This window comes from Lepisma saccharinum, chromosome 17 (assembly GCF_977018435.1).
Source record: "Lepisma saccharinum chromosome 17, izLepSacc3.1, whole genome shotgun sequence".
NCBI lineage: Eukaryota > Metazoa > Arthropoda > Insecta > Zygentoma > Lepismatidae > Lepisma > Lepisma saccharinum.
This window is the reverse complement of record NC_139245.1, coordinates 26287930-26310876: the sequence shown is the minus strand read 5'-3', so window position 1 is coordinate 26310876 and position 22947 is coordinate 26287930. Positions and strand designations below refer to the sequence as shown.

General features: G+C 37.9%; 1 protein-coding gene across 1 annotated transcript in view; it reads right to left on the bottom strand.

The window, feature by feature from the left end:
• LOC146001338 (hydrocephalus-inducing protein homolog) overlaps window positions 1-22947 on the bottom strand; it is a 230199-nt gene that overhangs the window by 49016 nt on the left and 158236 nt on the right. Inside the window, exons 54-59 of the mRNA XM_083138652.1 lie at window positions 19258-19384; window positions 18042-18206; window positions 13994-14260; window positions 13161-13388; window positions 11903-11993; window positions 7816-8261 (exon numbers count right to left, since the gene is read on the bottom strand). Coding sequence (XP_082994778.1) covers window positions 7816-8261; window positions 11903-11993; window positions 13161-13388; window positions 13994-14260; window positions 18042-18206; window positions 19258-19384 — 1324 coding nt within the window. The remainder of the gene's footprint in view (window positions 1-7815; window positions 8262-11902; window positions 11994-13160; window positions 13389-13993; window positions 14261-18041; window positions 18207-19257; window positions 19385-22947) is intronic.

The following is a 22947-nucleotide window of genomic DNA, read 5'->3' as shown; positions in this document are numbered from 1 at the left end:
CCCTTCTGTTTTTCCGGTATTTCCCTAGTTGTCTTCCCTTTCTTATAATCGGTGAAGTATTTTTCTACATTCTTTGGTGCTTTCATCCCGCAAACGATTCCATAATCTCTCGTTATTTTTCCGATTTTTTCCGATACGGATTGATGGTAAGGGATGCCAACATACTTTACCCTCCTATTTTCGGTTTTTTCCCCTTCTTTTTGATCCCCTTCTTTCCTAATAATTTTCCATGCTCTCTCCGCTATCTTATCCATTTCTCTATTTGTGTATCCGTTTTTTAATCCTGTTTTTCTTATCCACCGAATTTCGTTGTCTTTTTCTTTTCCATTATTGCATAGTCTACCGGCCCTAATAAAAAAGTTAAGGAATACGTTTTTCTTTGTTATTTCGGGGTGCGCCGATTCCTTGTTAATATATAAGTTCCCCGATAGGGGTTTATGATGTACTCCTGTTCTAATCCTATTCCCTTCTTTCAAGATACTAAGATCCAGGAAATTGATTTTTCCATCGCTTAAGTTTTCCCTAGTGAGGTTTATTCTTTCGTCTTGTTTTTCTAATTCTTCAAAAACCTTGTTCAGTGCTACCCCCTTTCCTATAATCAAGATATCATCAACGTATCTCCCATAAACAAGGCATACCACTTAGGCCTATTATACCAACATACGAACATCCGCGATATGGGCTAGCAAAAATGCTGGTAAAAAGAATAAGGAAGATAAATGAGAACACCCAATATAGCGTTAGGAATGCCGTAGAAGTTAAAGAATGTATAGAAAATCTTGAAATTGATGACGAGGATACAATAAGTAGTTTTGATGTTGTTAACTTATACCCAAGTGTACCGAGGGGGCGGGCGGGGGATTGTTTACTAAGGTGGCTGTTAGAAAAAGGAATAGACATCCTAACTGCTTGGGAATATGTGCGATGGTACAACCTTGTAACGGAATATAACTTTTTCTATGTCAATGACAGTATTTATAGACAAAAAGAAGGCCTGGCGATGGGAAACCCCATTTCTGGTATAGTAGCGAGCATTTTTATGCACTTCATTGAGAAGGCATCTTTGGAAAAAACAGGAATGGGTATTAAATATTATGGGAGATACGTTGATGATATCTTGATTATAGGAAAGGGGGTAGCACTGAACAAGGTTTTTGAAGAATTAGAAAAACAAGACGAAAGAATAAACTTCACTAGGGAAAACTTAAGCGATGGAAAAATCAATTTCCTGGATCTTAGTATCTTGAAAGAAGGGAATAGGATTAGAACAGGAGTACATCATAAACCCCTATCGGGGAACTTATATATTAACAAGGAATCGGCGCACCCCGAAATAACAAAGAAAAACGTATTCCTTAACTTTTTTATTAGGGCCGGTAGACTATGCAATAATGGAAAAGAAAAAGACAACGAAATTCGGTGGATAAGAAAAACAGGATTAAAAAACGGATACACAAATAGAGAAATGGATAAGATAGCGGAGAGAGCATGGAAAATTATTAGGAAAGAAGGGGATCAAAAAGAAGGGGAAAAAACCGAAAATAGGAGGGTAAAGTATGTTGGCATCCCTTACCATCAATCCGTATCGGAAAAAATCGGAAAAATAACGAGAGATTATGGAATCGTTTGCGGGATGAAAGCACCAAAGAATGTAGAAAAATACTTCACCGATTATAAGAAAGGGAAGACAACTAGGGAAATACCGGAAAAACAGAAGGGGGTTTATCGAATAGAATGCCAATGCGGGAAGGAGTACATAGGACAGACGGGCCGAAATATGGGTAAAAGATGGAGCGAGCATGAAAAGGACATAAAGGAAAAAGTTCCCAAAACGGGTCTCTCAGAACACATTTTGGAAAGTGGGCATGGAATCGCAAAAAAAGAGATAATCAGAAAAGAGGGGAGGAAATTAGGAAGAAACGTGTATGAAACAGCGAGTATTTGTAGGGGGGGGGAAGAATAATCTTAATAGGGACGAAGGAAATTTGGAAGAAGGGTGGATCAATTTCCTCAAAAAATGGGATAAAGCCTGGAAGATTAAACCCAATATCGGTTTCCACGTCACTCCGGAAGTTATGCAAGCTGCAAGAGAGGAACGTGAATTCACGTTGGATTTATGACGTAATAAGGGGAAACGAGAAAATTAGGGGGAGGGGAAACATTCGTGGAGAATTGACCTTCATGTGGATAGATAAGCACAGTTGGGTAGGAAAGGCCAAACCTGCAGGTTGCATTGAGATTTATGCAGGTTTTTTAGATTTTTAACTTTTTTAACTTTTTTACCTGTGAATAGGTCTACTACATGAGTTTTTTTAGGGAACGACTTGGTTTTTACGTACTTGTAATAGCAAAAACTTAATATTTTAAATGTACCCTAACCAACCCTTAACCACAATCCTCATATTACATTTCTGACGCAGTACTATGCCAAGTACTTAGTTTTTGTTTTTTTATACGAACCTGAGGAAAGAGATAGTCAATCTCTGAAACGTCGTTCTACAATAAGAGCACTATACTCACATACGTAAGTACAATTTTTAACTTTCCTTTTTTATATTTTGCAAATATAAGCAATATTTACAGAAGAGTGGAAGTATGTTTCTTGTGGTAGAGGAGTGAGTAATTTGACTTAATTTTAGATTATTTGCACATACAATATTGATAACTTTTGAAAGAAAACAGCATATGAACAGTAGATAAGAAACACCTCTACTTCAATATGATTTAGTGGCATGCACTATAAAGTGAACATTTTGATATTCAGTAATATGTCCCCCCCCCCCCCCCAAACCTTGCCAAACTTTGTGTTATGATTGAAAGTTACCTCCAGTTCAAACAGTTGCTGAAGTGTTATTTATGTCAAAAACAACAAACACACACACATAACATAAGTACCCTGCCAGTGTTGGTAAATATATCATTGTATTGGTAATAGTACTTCTCGGTAACGGACACGCCCGGGCAAAAAAAAAAAAAAAAACGTTATTAAGAAGTGTCTGCTATTCAGAAAAAAGTGTAGGATGTTACACAATAGGATAAGCATACTTTACATACACAATGTGTTTTTTTCCCTACATTCAAGGAACAAAATACTGTACTACATACAGTGAATTTAAATTTACTAAAGTATCCCTACATACATTACAAATTTCAAAAAAGAAAATACAGTACACGTAGTGTAATTCTTTGTTAAATTACTGCACTCAAAATGCTCCTTCATTTTCAATAGGCTCTACTATTTCTGGCCAGACCCAAACTTTCAAGCCCGGTGTATTGGGAAATGAGCATTTACCAGAAAGATTTTCATTTCCAGTCCATGATGACTTCAACTTTTTCCCTTTAAATCAGTCATTTGTGTATCTGCAACATCGTAGCAGAAGTGACACACACACCTTTCAAGATAACGACAAATAATACTGTCTACTGTCTGCACTTTTAAAAAGAAATACGTTCGGTGTAACATGAAACAATGCATGCTAGTTCGAAATACTGGCCATTGTTGTGTCGAATTCCAGGAATTGAGACCGTTTTCTTTCAGGCTGTCTGTTATTAAGAAGTTTTATTTGCGCTGGGGAGGTAGTTTTCAGTGTCCACGTCCGTTATTGAGAAGTAATATTGCCATTAAACCCCACGTATCTCTGCCGGGGAATTTAAAAATGTTCGTAACTTAGAGGTGTCCATTAGGAGAAGTTTCACTGCAGTTTTACCAATACGGTATAAAGTGAAACCCTGATTTTACATTCCCACATTATACGTTCATCCAGTCAGACCCTGGCAAAAGGCTGCGTTAAATAATAGAACGTTCACCTCGATCTTACGTTCGCTCTAACTCCCGTTTCCCGCTTTATACGTTTTCCGAGCCATGATGATGTCTTAAAATTTGTCAAACCTGTTCTGTTGACTATGTGACTTCTTCACTCAACTTTTGCAGCTGTTTCCTTCACCATGCGACCTTCAACTTCCAGATGTTAGGCTTTCGTGCGAGAGGAGGGAGGAAGAGGCATGGTCAGTGGAAGGCAGGGTACAACTTGCATTAGTCGCACCTTCCTTGATGAACAGGAAGGGAAAATGGAACTTTTTGCATTACCGGCAAAGATAGAATGGGCCGTTTCTTCTGCCTCAGGATCAGACAACAAGCACACTGTTGCCAAACCGATTCACTTCTTTGCCCACACAGATTTTCGGAATCCTTCCTAGCTGATGGAAACAAAAAACAAAAGCAGGGAGGGGGCTTGTTTGTAAAAAACTTTTTCTTTCTTCTTGTCTGCAGTGTTGGAATGGGAAAAAAATAAGAAGGGTTTGTCAACTCCCGGTATCCAATAATGAATAAGAACTGCACTACTTCTTTAATGGGAAGTCGTTTAGATTGCTAAGGAAATACGATTTGATCTAGTCTATATTTCACTGTAAATTATTTTTAATCAGAAGTTTTTTCTCACAAATGCTATGTCATTTGGTCATCAGAATGACGCTGAAAATGCATAAGCTAAAGTGGTTCTTTTTTCTATGCGTAGATGAGCGATATTTTACTCACTGAAGGAAAAATATTATTGTCAAATCAATTGTTTGGGGGAGGGAAGAGGCGAAGTTCGAACACATGTATTATTCTGCGGTGGGGCAGAGAACTGTTTCTTTTATACAGATTAAATAATTCGCGTGTTGTACAGTAACGGAGTCAGGAAAAATGAGTGGATAAATGAGGGGTGTCACAATATTCTCTGGGAGCAGTGAAATTTAGTGCACATCTAAATACCATTAAAATGTTTATTTGGCCCAAAAGAGCATATATTTATTTACTTTTTCCCATTCACTGGGGAGCCGTGGTTGCCTAGTTAGTAGGGCATCTGACTGCCCCACTGCAAACCTGGGTTTGATTTCCGGGGTGGGTGATCTAAGCTGCCTCATAAGGCAGCTCTGGAGCTCACCTAGCCTGAAAAAAAATGGGTACCTTGGGACAACCCTGGAAGGTAAAGGCTGCCCAAGCATGGTGCTGATCACATCACCTCCAAATTGGTTGAGATCGAAGAATGTGGGGGTAAAGGCAGCCAGTGCCACATCATCTCTCACACACCCCTATATATGCATCCCCGCATGGTGTAAAGTGCACGGGGAACTTTACTCCACTTGTTCTAGTTTCCTTGAGGGGGGGGGGAGCATTTGCCCTTTCTGCCCCAATATTCTTGCTCGTGTGAAAGAGACAATCAATTAGCATAAGCAAATAGCTATCATCCCATCTCAATTCCTTTGCGGTTTACAATTAAGCAGTAGCTCCTGGATACGTACATTCTATGAACATAGCGTACTACAAGTAAAAAGAAAAGTCACCCATCTCTCCCCCTCCCCCCTGCAAGCTCATTAATCCGCCACTGGTGTGCAGGATTCAGTCAGTTTCTCTCTTCTTTTTTTTTTTTTAATGCCTCTCTCTGCGTTGAAAATGTTGCTCGTATATTAGTAGCATTGAGGTGACAGCATGGGAGAGCTTAAAGCAGTGATCCTCCCCCCCCCCCCATTCTTTCTTTTCTGAAACTTGGCCAGGAATGAGCACACTTCTGATAAGACATTTCTTCAACAACTGCATTGGTGCCGCTCCATCACCTGTTCATCTTCCCTTCCCCTCCCTCCTGTTATTGCCAGTTGGATTGGCGTCTGCAGGCAGTGAGCAGCTGGTAGCCGGAGCCAGTGTTTTCGTTTTGTCTCCTGGCTAAAGAGCAATGACTCGTCCATCGTAAAGGAAAGAAAAATGGCATTGTTTTGAATCTCGCCTCAGAAGGTTGTTTTGCTTTTGAAGATTACGAAACACCAGCATCAGACACAATGTGACAAGTTAAAAGACAAGCTAATTTTTTTCTTGCTTTGCCATCTGATAAACATCTTGAACACACAGAACAGTGCAGGAAGGAAATGCACACGATGCTACTAATAATATACTCGATACTTTTCTTGGGAATCATTCACATGCTGAAAATAAATCGTGAAATATTAAACGTGGACGGGGAGGAAAAAAAACAAAACGGAAACACATTATTTACAGGAAAACTATTGGTGGAAGGGGTGTTTGCCCTCTGCAACACTGCTAAATCCAACAATAAATCATCGATTAATATGTACGTAAATAACAATCAGTGGCATGCTCAAAGGAGGGGTTGATGGGGGTAGTCAAAAGCAGGAAAAGATGCAAAATGAGGGCTGACTATTAAAAAATATATACATAACCACCCTCGCCACACCCTTTCCAAAATCATGGGCACGTCACTGATAACGATCTCCCTATTGTGGCATCTAAAAATGCATAACTTTGACAAGGCTTGTTTTCAGTTCACTTTATGCTGTTGGGCTGATTGGGACTGGACACACAAGCAGCTTAAAGTGGGATCTGAATCATTTTACATGTCTCCACTGTGAACTGAATCCAGGATACTTTGATTACCATATATAAAGATGCTTGACGTTCAACTATAAACGATCACCCCCTCCAATTACCCGATACTTATAAAACTAACAACTAAGTTTACCAGTTTACAGAGTAAATTAAGGTCCCACACAATCAGAAGCATAAATAGAACCTAATAGGCAGCAGATAGAAGCAGTCAACCACCGTCCCTACCCTCGAAAGTGGGTCACATTAATCCGTCACTGATTTTCACAGCAGGTCTTGCTTTTTTTATCCTTAGGAATTCAAATCATACTTCTTTACCATTGTTGAATTATTTTTGATACAATATACCCCCTAAAAGTAGATTGTGAAGTCGTTTCTTACTGACACTTGAGTTTCACCCCTCCCCTATGCTTTTCTGCTTTTTACGTTTTTCACATTTTAGGTTTTTTATTTACAGGCCCCTAAAAAACGTAAAATCGAGGTTCCACTGTATCAATACATAGCCTTAATTTAGTGCTCAATTGAAGTCTAAGTCTACTTTATGTACAGATAAACCACTAAGGACTGGTCCGATACTTTAAAGTGAGATCCAAGCCACTATATGCGTCCACCAGGTTCAAACCTGGCACCCCTTGATTACAACATGACGATGTTACCTCTTCACCACCTGATATGTCTGGTAATGTAAAGTAAATGTCTAATTGTGCAGTTCCTTTTTTCTAACACAAAGCTTATTTGCAATCATCTGGTTACACACATTAAGAAGGTAAGTAAAGTAAAGTGCTCTCCTGTGCTTTGCACCACGCCATGAAGGCATATAAGGGGTGTGGAGTTAGGGCCCCACACAGTGGTGGCAATTCGGGGGGCATGGGGGCCCTTGCCCCCCACTTTTCGCAACTATTGTTCCCGCACTATGCTAAAACTTATCCACAAAGGGAAATATACTGCTGCAACTGGCCCCACACTTTCTTGATCACGGCCGAAGGTGGGGGTGGTGTGATCAGCACCATGCCCCTGGCTGCCTTTTCCCCAAGAGTTTCCTCCAATTACCCACTTTATACACTGCTGGGTGGGTGCCGGAGCAACTTGAACAGGCGGAATAAATCCCGGGTCTCCCCTGCCGGGGATTAAGAACGTTAGTCAATCATTTATATGTTCTTCCAGGAATACGTACAATTTTTTACAGCATCATTATATGTTATATTGGCTTTAGCAGAAATAGCAAACATTCCATTGATACTCTTTCTACAACCACCCAAACTACAAATGATAAAATAAAATATACCATACATTACATACAGAGATATACATACAGGCTGATATAAAAGCCCTTCCAACTTTTCACTGAATGAAATGTGACATGTGGATTGCAAAATATTTCAAGGATTTTATTGTTATATTCTTTATAAAAAAGAAAAAAATGCATCTCGAATACATACCTGGTTTAAAGTGATGGGAATTTGAGGCAAGAACATCACCACAATGTCCTTCTTTGCGTCTGGCTTCAAATGACCTGAATATGGTGAAAATAAAACTGGCTGGTCAGTTTTCCAGGTGAACTTGTACGTATCGCTGATCGATTCATTGTGCATTCGGAAGCTGTACTTGCGGAGTTTATTGATAAAGCAACGACCATAATCCAGGTGGTTTGTAGTGTTGTCATCCTGCGAAGGTGGCAGTTCGAGGTCAGTGCTGAAGTTTTCTATTGATATATCATCCACATAAGCTTCCGCAGTTATCATAACAGTGGATGTCTCAAAAGGATTGTCATGAATAAAGAGATGAAGCTCTGTACCAACTAGCCCAGCTTCTACTGGTTGAAATGTGACATCAAATGTTGCTACGTCACCTGGCAGAAGATTTACATATGTGCTGTAATTCACATCTGAAAAAATAAATTGGGCATAAAGAAGTGGTTAATAATAAACAATTCTGTATCACTTGAAACAAATATAAACCAATATACAGTCAAACCTCAATATTAAATTCCTGGATTTTACAATTTCCCACATTATACATTCAATCTTGATGGTCGCAACACAGCAAAATGTTACGAAACTAACCCTGAAGTTACATGATTCTGCATTTTTAGTTCCTTTGGGTTGGTCCCTTGAAAACATAAAACCCAGATTCTACTATACTAATTAAATGAGGTTTTAAATAGAAACTGATTCAAACCTGCAGGATTAACCAGGACTCAAACCAACATTTCTGGCATACCATTCCATTGCTCTTCCAACTGAGCTACCGAGCCAACCTCTGGTTTCGCCTTATATTTTTCTTCGGCTCTTTTGCTTGAGTTGGATTGCGTCTATCAGTGATAATGCAATGGGATATGTTGCCGATGAAACACTGGTGACGCCGAGTGCCAGGTATCTACAGAGCACATCTCTTGTGTTTGCCAAATTGTAAGGTACATGAGGCTTGATCAAAAAGTTTCAAACCTAGATCTTTAAACTAAAACCTACAAAGGCTGTCTTATCATCTACCAATACTCCTTTCACTAACGACATAAAAAGTTAATTTCATCTATGGTACATATCTATTCAGTTGTTACATTTTAGTTTATTTTTGTTTTTACAGCTACTATATCTTAAGAAATCTAAATAAATAAAAGTGATTAACTGGCTGTCACAAACATTTATTTATTTATTTATTCATTCCTTGTTTTGGATGGCGAAGTTAAGGCACAAGCCTTTTCTTCCACTTAACCATCTCTACTTTACATTTTATAAGTTGATTTCTATAGCTAACTGTATGTTAAATATATAAAAACTAAAAACATTAAGATACCAAGAAATGAAATATATAAAAACTAAGAACATTAAGATACCAAAAAAAGAAAAACACAAGAAAAATAAAAGAGAAAGATGCAAAAAACATAAAAAATAAAAACAAAAATACATACACACTAAGTAAAAAACAATACATGTAAGACATAAACAGACACGCAACAAACATAGTCAAATTACAGAAAAAGTCGGTGGGTGTTGGTCCTACAAGTTTACACGAAGGTTTAATTTTATTTCCCTGTTTTCAGTACTGGTAAGTTGACTCCAGAAGATGATTTGTTAATTTTGATTTGAATTGGCCGAGAGAAGACGAGTTTCTTATGTCGTTGGGGAGGTCATTCCACGCTCTGGTAGCAGTGACCGTTAAGGAATTTCCATAAAACGTTGTCTTGTGGGAGGGGATGGCCAGCAGAGGTGTGTGGTGGCAAAGGTGTGTGCTGAACTTAGGGGTTGAAATCGAGAAAGTAGGTAGGACGGCTCTTGTGAGTTTACTATTTTGTAGAGTGCTGTAAGAGTGTGGAAGCGGCGGCGAGTGGAAAGGTCGAACCAGCCTAGGTCCTTGAAAGCCAGGGTCAGGTGTTCAAAATATTTGATATTATAAATGTAGCATACACATGCATTTTGTATTCGCTGTAGACATCTTGCTAGTTCACCGTTGAGGTCAATATATGTCAAGTCACAGTAGTCTATTAGAGACAGAACTAACGACTCCACGAGTGTTTTTTTTACATCTTGTGGTAAAATATTTTTAAGGCAGTACAGCGAGTGTAATGCTGTGTAGGATTTTTTGCATATGGCCTTCACATGGTCACTCCAAGTGAGGTTTTCGTCCACAACGACTCCCAGGTCTTTGACCGAAAGCGACAACGAAATGGGGTTTCCTTCGACAAGAATGTGAGGGATGGAGGACTTCTCTGTTGTGGAAATGAGCTGACGTGAGCCAATTAAAATACATTTCGTTTTCTCAGCATTTACTCATAGACCGTTTGCCTGAGACCACTTGCTCGTTCATAATATCAGCGTTTAGGGCTTTGATGGCCATATTGATGCTTGTTTTAGGGAATGACAAATAACATTGGACGTTATCAGCATACAGATGGTAATTTGTCAATTGAAAGTTTCCAGATATATCATTTACGTACATGGAGAACAGCAGCGGAGACAGAACACTTCCTTGGGGTACACCGCAATTCGTCGGCAGCCATGACGACTTATTGTCAGAAATGAATGTGCATTGCTGTCTGGCTGCTAAATATGAGCGAGCCCAGTCAACGACGGGTTGGGAAAAGTTGAAATAAGATGACAATTTTGCCAGTAGGATATCATGGTCTACGGTTTGGAAGGCTTTGCTGTAATCGAGGAGAACTAGCATTGTCAAATATCTCTTATCCATCGCCGACCTTACATCACCCACCACTTTAATGAGCGCTGTGCTGGTGCTGGTAACAATTTTTTCGATTGCACATAGTTAAAAATTTGCTTGTGAACGATGTTTTCAAATACTTTTGACAAAGTTGGGAGAATACTGATCGGTCGAAAATCTTCAGCACTTACTGGGTTGGTGAATTTAGCCAGGGGGCGTATGTGAGCGAGTTTCTAAATGCTTGGGAATGTGCCAGTGTACAGGGATGTGTTGAAAATATCTGCAATTGCGGGTGAGATGTGGGTAGCGATATACTTTAACATGTTAATAGAAATTTCGTCTGCTCCGGTTGCATTGGATTTGATTTTATTAATTGTAGTTTGGACCTTTTCATGCGTTATAAAAGAGAAATCGAAACTATTGTTGTTGTTGCTTTTATGAACACTTATGGAGTCGATTGTATGTTTCTTAATTTCAGGATTTATACCTGATACGTTTTGGAAGTGGCCATTTAGTTCTGTGGAGATGTCAACAATTTCATTACTATCATATTTTTTCCCAACGCCGAACATTTTAAGTTTATTCCACAGTGATTTCGGCTGCGAATCTGTAGTTTAATAGTTGTCCCGCAAAGCAAAACTTTCTCTTTCGTATTTCCTGCGTGCACCGATTCCAAAGAATGCGATATTCTTTGAAATAATCGTGTACTGATTGCAGGTTTGCTTTGAGTGCGGACTTATACCGCCTGTAAGCTGCATCCCTACGGGACATCAGCTGCAGAATCTCAGGGGTGATCCATGGGCTGGGAGGTCTCGAAACTCTCTTTCTTTTCACGGGCGCATGGTTGTTGTAAATATGAAGGATGAGGGAGTTTAAGAGATTCACTTTCTCATCAACTGTTTGAAAAGAGGACACAAGATGCCATGGCATGTTTCCTGCTTCAATATTCAGGGCTCGAATATCAAGCCGTTTAAAATCTCTGAAGAAGATTACTTTTGGTTTATATTTATATGTTTTCAGAGAATAGGACAGAAAAATAAGATCGTGCTTTGATATGCCTGGGACTGGAAATTGTCTATTTCTGTTTGCATTTTGCAGAGAAAATTATAACTCAACAATTACAGTTTGATGAATTTTTGAAGAGGAGTCATAAGCCTCACATTTTTATGCAACAGTTTTTATAAAAAGAGCAGGAAAATATATTGCCACAAAAATTTTGACATTTTAGTACATTTTTCAGAAAACAAAGAAATGAGTATGTATATTCAGAATTTTTCCATTCAAAGACCACATTTTATATGTTCTGTAAACCACCAAAATATTAATCTAACTTCTGCGATGCTTTTCAGCATATAAAGAAAACTTTCTTACCACAAGCTTTTAAAGGGTAGAGAAAAGGTTCCGTTTCTTTTGTCGCGTGCAGTGAAAATCCTAGCTCAGTGTAGCACAGCTCTACCACAGTCTGAAACATAAATAATTTGATTATAGTTAATATGGCACAGGTGTGAGTGCCACAATGAAATGTCTATATTCATTAGATACAATAGCAAACTTAATTTTTACACTTTATTATAGGGCTGCACTCCAAAATAAGGGTTTGTTATTTTTTGATGAACACAAAGAATTTCTTACGGGTGTGAAAAGTTTTCACCAGTTTGAAATATTAATCTCTCTCTTTTTCTGCATGGTACAAGTGCATTTCTTCTCACAGCACCATAGGGCCTCCCCAGTGGCATAGTGATAACATTGTCACCTTGTAATCAAGGGGTCCTGGGTATGATACCCGGACGAGGCCCATATTAGTTCGGATTCCACTTTAAATTGTAGGTCCAATCCTGATTGGCCTATCTGTGCATAAAGTGGACTTACTTTGAAAAGTAAGTCTTTATGTTATTTATCACCATGATAAAATTATGCTCCTGCCTATGGAATAGATCTCGTCATACGAGAGAGCATGGTACAGAGATGCAAAATGATGGGATCCATACTTTAACATCCTTTTATGCATTGTATTTTATGTCTTCTGTTTTTCTGTATCATTTTGATATCTTTACTATACCTCACAAGGTTTATTCTGAACAGTTCCTGGCATTCGATGGTCTGTTGGTCTGCTGGAAGAACTTGGCAGCCATCACATGATTGTTTTCACCCACTAAGAAGTGAACTGTAGACAGCACATCCTTTTGTTCTCTACCAACGAGAGCATGCCTCTCCTTTTTTTTAAGGGAAATTGGAACACTAAGTTGCCACAATCACAGTTAGAAAAGGGGAAAGCAACGAACACATAGGGCACCGGTATTTCAGATAGCGAGAGGAAAAGAATGTCTTAAATAGCTCATTGATATTATTTGCTTCCCACTTAGTGGCATTAGCTGTACTAGGATAAACTTTCTGACATATAAATCTTGATGATGGATATTCAGCATAGATTTAATCCAGATTTATTTATTGACAATCTTTACTTACAAGAAAGGTGCATATTTGTGACACCTAAAGTTCCGAGAATCACAACCACAACCATGCATAAAATGGTATGCAATGTACTTATTTTTACCTATTATGTGCAATATGTTAACACAGATGATAGCATAAAAAGTAAAACAAAAACGGAAATAAAGGCAAAATTTACCTTGCATTTGAGAGTTCCCGTATTTTTGAAGGAATATTGTTTTTTCAACGACTGCCCAAGAACTATAGGTTTGAAAACGAGGAGTGAACGTCCATATTTGTCTTTCTGAGTAGGAGTGACAACTGTAACCTGAGGGAGACATCCCTCACCACAGACTTCAATGGCAATTCTTTGAGATTTACTTTGTGGCACCCCTTCAAGAATTATTTCCAATGAAGCATTGTAGAACTGCAAAATAATGAAAGAAAAAACTCACAAGTTAGTGGGAAATAGTAGTCTAAAGAACACTAATGTTACCTTGCATGAGATATGGTTTCAAATAACACAAATAATAAATTCAAGGATAATCCCACTATATTTGAATTAGAGATAGACCAGGAGAGTGTTCAAGTTACAAAACATAACTAAATTTTTGGTTGGCATCTGTCATAAGCTATTTGGTTGTCACTTTTGTTGTTATAGTTTGTTTACTATTTTAATTAAGCCAATAAATAAATAAAGATCATTTGTTCTTCAATTATTTGAATGCTGCCATTGAAATACCTGAAAACATTGCACAATATAATTATATAGACCAAGAGTCAAAAGTTAAATGGCACTTTAAACTTAACCTCTACAAATGTTCACAATATATTCACTCACATGAAGATATCTAATTCATACAAAATATGGATCAACTCATTTTTTAATATTGTGAGAATTTCTTGAATCAATCTATAGATAATATAGGTAAAGATCTGCTGCCTCAGTGAAATCTAAATTACTGAAATATTCAAGTACAGTACCAAGAACAATAAACTAAAAAAAATACTACAATAGTAAGCGAACCTTACCTGAATTGCAACTGGTGAAAAAGTTACTGTCACATACTGCACAGAATGGCTTCCAATTTGAGTTTTTGGAGGAGCAACAGCGAAAGCTGTATCAGGAGGCGATCCTTTGGATGATTTAGGAGCTAAAGAATACACAGTTGTAGTTATTTCTGCACTGACCATTTCATCATTATCAATATGAAGACGTGCTGAAGCAGTTTTACCAACACACGCATTGCAGAACATGAACTTGGACTCATTTTTAATATAAACGCAGTATTCACTGACCTAGGAAGGAAATATATTATTCTACATCATCTAGTGTGTCGATAAAATAAATTTTGGAAATTCTTCCTGATGTACTTCAATAAAAATAAACAAGATTCTTGTTTTCTAAACCACTATTACCAGTAAGGTGAAATATAGTAGGATCATAACTTTATTCTAACTATAACTTTTGTTATATGTACACATTGCTTGCATTGTAGAATTATTTCTCTTGTAATTTACAGTTGTTACAAGCATAAAAAACACAGTTTTTGTTGAGACCTTTCAGGAGAACACACACTCCCTTCATCAGACATTTAATTTTAGATTAAAGATACAGTTATCACAATAGTTCATTGAAACGTCACAACAAAAACAGAGTTATTTTTACACTTGTATCAACCGTAGACTACAAGATAAATTATTCTTACTATTGCACACAAGCACACACACACACAATACAAACTACATTATTGCATACAATATAATAAAAGGAGAAAAGACTTCATGGGAAATTAAATAAAGAAAATAATTTTAGAGACAGAAATGCAGTGTCAATGGAAAAAAGCTTAGTATTCATTACTAAGAAGTGTAAGAGGTAAATGTAAAGCTGTTTCTTGTGTCTCACACATTATTGGTCTCACGCATACTGGAGGTGATAGGATCAGCATCACACTCTGGCTGGGCCTCCCCGATGATGTAGTAGTAATGCTGTTGCCTTGCAATCAAAGGGTCCCAATGAAGCATTGTAGAACTGCTTCGATCTCCAGCAGAGGGACCCCACTTTAGACTGTGCATAAAGTGGACATAAAACAAACTTTTATGCCTTCTGACACACTCCAATCAGCTCTACCTTCCACAGATATCCATTGATTACAACAGATTGATTGAGTTGGTATTTTATGTCCACTTTATGCACAATAAGGCTAATCGGGACTGCACCTACAGTTTAAAGTGGCATCCAAACCACTATGTGCCTCTGCCGGATATCGAACTCGGGACAGCTTGATTACAAGGTGACGACGCTACCACAACGCCATCAGACAGGTCCTTGATTAGATCAGAGGTCTCCAAACTCCCAGAATCATTGAGATACTTCTCAGGTTTCAAAATACACGATGAGCTACCATGGGTGGACTGATTTTGTATTTAGGATTATTCCTTGGTTCATAAAAGCTTTAAGCATAATCAAATTATTCTTTTTGATTTCCCTACAATATGCAGAAGAAGCTTAAGACATGTAAGTACTTTTCTTCCGAAACACAGTAAAATCAGAAAATTTACCTCCAAATCATTATCATCTTGCTTCTTAAGGTAAAGGTAAAGTTCCCCGTGCATATAGCACTGTGCCATAAAGGCACATTTAGGGCATGTGGGGGTAGGGCCACACATATTCTTGATCTGAGCCATAACCAGTGTTGAAGATTCTCCGCGTCCAGGTCGGTCTGTCACTGCAGTCACGGAAAGCAACATTGCTCAAATGGAGGACTTGATACGGGAGAACCGGCATATTACTGTCAGTGAAATTACGTCCAAGATGGAAATAAGTGTAAGATCAGCCCACCATATCAATCATGACATGCTGAGGTTCAGGAAAGTGTGTGCAAGGTGGGTTCCGAAACATTTGACACTGGAAATGATTGGGAGATGTGTTGATGTGTGCAGGGAGCTTTTGCGCCGTTATCAAGCTGATGGTGAGGCATTTCTTCATTGTACTGTCACTGGAGATGAAAGTTGGGTTCATTACTATGAACATTGTAACAATGTAATGGCGACATCCTTCATCTCCCAGACCGAAGTAGGTGCATGCTAAACAGAGTGCCAGAAAGGTCATGTTATCTTTGTTTTGGGACCACAAGGGTACATGCAAAGAGGTCATAATGTAAACAGTACCACTTACTCCAACCTTTTGCACCAGTCATTCTGCAGAGACGACGTGGTGTGGTGTCCACTGGTGTGCTTTGCTCCATGACAATGCGAGACCACACACTGCCAGTGTCATGTTGACTACCATCGAGGACCTAAAGTTTGAGTGCTTACCGCAACCTCCATATTTGCCCGATTTCGCACCTTCTGATTTTTACACCTTTGGCCCACTGAAAGATGCACTAAGTGGATCGAGGTTCCAGAATTATGACGAAGTCCAGTCAGCGGTGCATGAGTGGTTACGCATGCATCCAAAATATTTTTCTCCTGTGGAATCAGTGGCTTTATGCATTGAACTGGGGGAGGGGGGGGGACTATGTTGAAACATAGTACTGTAGTTCTTTTGGTGCTTGTTATAAATATTTGTTACAACATATTCCCGATTATATATTGAATGAGCCTTGTATTTGACAACACCTCAGGTAAGATTTATTTCCACAACTGAAACTTCCTTGAAAATGCCTGCACATTGGAAATCATTTCTCCCAAGTCTTTAGTCTTACCCTGCGGTGACAATAAATTTCCTTCACCTTTTCTCTTGTGCCCACCAGAAGTGCGAAACCCTGCACCAGACTGAAACTTGAAGTTGAGGATTCTTTAAAAAAAACTACACAACTGAGACATTGCAGAACTCTTTCTCTACTCAATCATCATACCTCATTGTGAAGCAGTAAGTCACCATATAGATAATCCAGTTCATCAGTCAGCACTTTGAATAAGTGTGTTTGTAGAGCATGTGTTCTCAATTTTCAACACAACTCTTATAGTGTAATTCCCATTCACATTGAAAAACTTTCCATATGGTACTTGTTGGCGAATAACTCAGTGGTAGGAAACAAACTGGGAAAAATCCTTTATATTTGTAGCGTAATGCTTTGAGTTCATCCTCCCCAACCAAAGCTAGAGTACCATCAATCCCACCAATTTACACACAGGAATATTCCGAGGAAATAAATGCCTTAATCTTTGAATACATGTCCTGTTTCATAGTATACAATTTTAGAGAAATGATTTTCATCAATTCTTTTCTTTTGGACCCCACTTTAAACTGTAGTTCCAGTCCCGATTAGCCTTATTGTGCATAAAGTGGACTTCAAACACCAACTTAATCGAATCAATCAATCAAACAATCTTCTTTTCTTTTGAAATCACTAAGCCACTCACCCCATATGAACTGCTGGAAATGACCTCTTAAGCAACCAGTAGCTCGCGCGGTTTGGTGATCTCTGGATTAGGTCATTCACTCCACGGATTGAATTGCATGGCTGTCAAGACACCCTATCAACTAGACAAACATGATACAACCAACAAAGTAAATCACGTTGCAAAATGGCAAATATGAGGAAATACATTTGATCTGCTCTGTGTGTCACTGAGTGCAAGTATCTAGATAAATATGTACTTTTTCTTTTGCCAAGGTCATTTATGATCCACTTTATGCACATATAGGCTAATTGGGACTTGGCAGTTAAATTAAAGTGGGATTCAAACCAATGTACATGTCATTTGAATGTTGTTCATTTTGGTTTAGTAAGATACATGCTACATGTTCATAACACTGGCTTACTGCATGCATAAAAGTAATCTTCTGTACGTCAAAAATAATTGTACTGTAGAAATTTGTGATTAAGTTACAACTAAAGGGAACACCTTTTCGTTGATCAATATGTAGTCATAGTTGAAAAGGAGATTGTCGCCATACTGTGGCAACTTTAGTGGCCAATTTCATAGCCTTATTTTAATTTGTAAAGAAGTCTGTTTTCATTCCACATTTTCCTGCAGAAAGAATCAACGTTTTATGATTTTGTTGGGACTTGTAGGAAAATCCAGACACACAAAAAACTTTAAGCAAGCACAAAATATAACACAAGATTACCTCATGTGAAAATTCACAAGCATCCAAATTATCACGTATGTAATGCTCTTGAAATATTCTGTTCACATCTAAGAAGTTGATGAAAGGAACACATCCAGTAACCATTAACTTGACAACAGGGTCCTTTATCCCTAGAGGCTGCTCAGATATTTTTATTGAAATGGCCTGGAAAATTAAAGAAAAACTAAAAATTACAAGGCAGACTCCCAACAGATTAAATGCATACTGATATTTAATTGATACTACTAAAGTGATTGACTTCTGTTAGCCTCTTGTTGACTGGGCTTTCCCTGTGCTTCTAAATATGTTGCGACTTATAAATAAATAACAGTAGAACTGTTGTTAAGAGCTGGATTTATGTTTGTGCTGAATGACAGTCCCCTCAATGAAAGTGTATTTTACTCATATTCTCTCCCAATAATGAAAGTTATATAAAAGAAGAAGAAATTTGAATTTAAATATATATATATATATTCTGAAGGGTACTATGGCCACCACAAAAAAATGAAGTGAATAGAAAATTATAGTATGTAGTATGGAAAGAAAATAAAAATGTATAATGATCCTAAAAACAAATAGTGTATAAATCTTAGAGGGGAAACTCAGTTTTATCATCAGCCCTATGGAAGCAAATCACTTGAAATTTGAAACTAATCACCATGAAATACCACTCTTTGACGACATGTTGCTCCTACATATTCATAACACTGTTTTGTTGCATGTATGACAGCAATCTTCTTTAAGTTTTAGGTCAAAACCAATTGTGTTGCATAAATTACAAATTCTGCTGGTACCTACAGTGAAAAAAGGTTTCCTTTGTGGGAATCAGTTTTGTTTTGGAGAATCAGGAGTCTGGGTTGTGGATAGTTTGTGATGAAAAAGAAAACCTGAAGAAAGCATTATTGAAAAGAAGAGAGAAAAAAATCTGAAATCGGATATCTCCTATTGGGCCCCTAACCTAAAACTCTGCAGTACAACAGCCCTTAGACAGCCTAGGGCTACCATGAAACTCTTGTTGGGTGGTGAGTATGATAAGTTCCATGCTGTTTCTTGGCTTTTCGGATGTGAATCCGTTATTATTGCTTTCAAAGAGCCTCAAATAGTCCACACAATGCTAACATCAATATTTTGATCTTTCATCACAGAATTTCTTGCACCAAAGATGAGAATGGTAACGATTTGTTTACGCGGGAGATCCCACCTAGACTAAACTCACCTCTTCATACAGGCCACTTGAATCAACAGCACATTCAACACTGATCACCACTCTCTGATCAGGATAGACAACTCCAGTGGTAGGGTACAGATTAAATGAAGCATGAGGTGCTTGTTGTATTTCCACCCTGTCAATATTAATATATCATTTAAAATTCTTTCCAAACCTATATTCAAATAGATTTCTCTCAAAATATATTGAAGAGATGTACAAAGGGGTACTGAACAAAATTTAACAACTTTAATAAAAAGGGTGTAGGGATCTTTGTATTTCAGCCACTGATGCAACACTTGAAAAAGAATATTTAATCATATGATTTTATACTACAACAGTACTTTTGTAATAATAAAAAAAAAGGTCGGGGGATTATCAATTTATGAAGAATATTGGTTCCTCTATGGATGTTAAAAAATTCAGGCATATTACCTTTTAGAATTTACCGGTATATCTTTTATGCAATCAGTGCAAGGTTTAGTTCATATAAAGGATCCAGACTGGGGAAAGTAGGTTACTTGAATTTGATGAAATAGTACAATGTGATCTAGAAAGACCCCTCTTCAATCCCAAAACAATATTAACAATAACAAACTGAGTACAAACAGCTCCCAAGAACTATGCATATTTTTAAAAAATATAAAATTTATTTTAATAAATTGTAATTTCTGTGCAGTGAGAAATTATTGCAATGCACTACAGATATGCATTCAGATCATGAACATCTGGAAAGGGGCGAGGCAAGGGGGTCGCTGTCCTCAGGAAAATGAAAGTCAACAAAAATTATACATTTCACACAAATAATTTCATTTCAGTGACAGTAATATGCGTTATATATTGAAAGCGTGTTGCAGGAACATAACTTCAAACAGAAGTAATGTTTTCTTTGAGGGGACATCACTATTATGGGGTCCTGGGAAAAATATCTTGCTTGCCCCTCCATGGGAAAATTCCTGTGGATGTCCATGATGCAGATTGCTATTATATCATAATTAACCCAAATGATAAAAAAAATCACTTAAATTGTGAGAAATAATTAATCATAAAAATACAAATAGTTTTTCCTCTGCATCTTGAAAAATTCAAAGTATCTACTCTGCTACAAAAAAAGGTAAAGCCTCTTCATTGGACATTACAATAAGACGTGGAGGCTCATAGGGGCCTCAGCCATTGTGAAGGTGACATAATGAGAACCACATTCTGGCAACCTCCTTCACCTCATACCCATTTTCTTAGAGGCTGGGTGAAAGCCAGAGGTGCTTTATGCAGGGACATGGTCTGAAAATTACCCACCAAAGATAACACACACTGAAATCATGGCAGTCACATACCCTACTAACTGGACCACAATGACTCCAAAGTGAGTGAAACAACAAGCATGTTGGCAAAATATGTTACGACATAAAAAAATTAAGACTGAAAATAAACTAATTGTAGCATTTTTTGTTTTAAGGAGCAATATCTATCACCTCTTGCAATATAATGGCAAGTTATAACAAGACTACTTGGCTGATTTTTACACAACACTAAAATAACAAGCGGAAAATTACTTGTAAGTTGTTGGCATGTGTGGCAAGTAGGCTACACAATTTAACAAACATACCTCAACTGCAAAACTGTAAATTTTAGGGATGAGACAGATTGCCCTGTACTCTACCAGTATTGACCAATACAGGTACAATTGGTGTATAGGTAAAATTACTGATCTGATATATCTATAAATATACATTGGAACCTCGATTTTACATTTCTCAGGGGACCAAGCTAAAAAAAAATAATGAGGAAAACTTTGTAAGATTTTGCTATGTTGGGAGCATCAATGTGAATAAATGTAAAATCCAGGAATGTAAAATCGGGGTTCCACTGTATTTTCAATCCAATATATCCATAAATATCTTATAATTTAGTGAAATATTCTTCCATTTTGTTACAATTTTTATGAATGTAAACATATAGTCTCCCTGCCATAATTTTTAAAAAGTAAATTTACGGTTATCTTGCAACATACGTTTATTAATAAGGTCAATGAACCATTCAGGTTCTTCAAGGAGCATTTGGAATTTTATATTGTATTGCTGGAATATTGGTTATAGGTAAAATTTATATTGGTGTTTTATCGATATTGGTCAAAATTTCATATTGGTTCATTCCTAGTAAATATAAATTTGCAATAGAAAAACTACAATTTTATTAACATACAAATTCATTCTTTCTTTCATTCAATAGACAGTGTCTTTCATGGATGAGGTGGCCATGGAGCGGCTGCTAGCATGCCGGGAAGTAAGAGCTCATCTGCAGCCATTTAGACCCACAGCTGTACGTTGACCTTGGGACTGACCGTGCCAGTGCTTCAGTATCCAGATAGCTGGTGTCCAGTTTGCACGTGTTTGTGAAGTGTCAAGGTGTTAACAAGTATTACCTATGTGAAGTTCCACGTTTCCACGTTGCCAGTGGCGGAAATTGGGTCCGAAAACCAGGGGGCCAAGGTGACAAAGCTAGGGGCCATGTATATTTCACTTTGTAGATAAGATTTAGCATAGTGCAGGGACAAAAGTGGCAAAAAGTGGGTGGGCAAATGCCCCCCCCCCCCCCAATCAGTGCCACTGCACGTTGCACAATTGTATAGTTTCTTCCAATTTAATTTTGAAGGCTCACTGCCTTCATTCACTAAGGGTATGGCATCTGGAGTGGATATGGTAGCACGTCACTTCTTTGTTAATTCCTGGGTGGTGGTAGTTGCATTTTCTTCCATTTGGTGGTGCTGGTGTGTCCCGCCTGCTGTGCTTTCTGCTTTCCGTTGTCAGGTGGTGGTTGAGAGGTTGGACCGTCTGCCGCGTTGTGTTACTCGGAGTGGTGTAGTTCCTGTTCTTTGCATGGGTGTAGGGAGGTAAGTGAAGTGACTTGCTACCATCTTTGCTCCAGACGCTGTACCGTTAGTGAATGAAGGCAGTGAGCCTTCGAAAAAAAATATTATTAATAAATATTAAATTGTGCAATGCAGAAACACGAAACTTCACATAGGTAATACTTAAACTGCATTTACCACATCCATCATGTGTTAACAAGTGTTTTGGATTGTTTTGTTTTAGTTTACGTATTACTGGCACTTTTCTGCAGTCTAATGCCACGCTATCAGTAAAATTTAAAACAACGAATTTTTATGTACGTCATTACGAATTCTTGTAGGGAAGTTAGAATGTGTTTTGCAGCAGAAACAGATGTTCCTGTTTCACACAGTGTTCCGATACTTGTGAATAAATTTAGGGAAACAGGGTCTGTTCTTGATAAGAAGTGAAGGGTAAAACGGCATGTGCTTACTGAGGAGAAACTAGATGACTTTGGAGCACGAATGGAACATACTCATGAAAAATCCCTCTGATGCCTTGCACAACAAACATATAATTTCATGACGTCTGCGTGGTGAGCTACCAAGCTTTTAAACTTGAAGCCATACATTAGAAGAATTGAAAGAAAATATCAGGAGAGAAATTGAAGCAATTTCAGAAGAGGAATTCATGTGTGTTAGTGAAAACTTTCTATAAATATGCTGTGTATATGTGTGGATGTAGGAGGACATCATTTCCACCTCTTATAACAAGGTACATGCTCATTTTAATTGTAATTGTATGAGCTTATTTCATTACACAGCCAGTGGTTCCAGTTTTATTTTCAGTTCCCGGCGTGCTAGCTGCCACT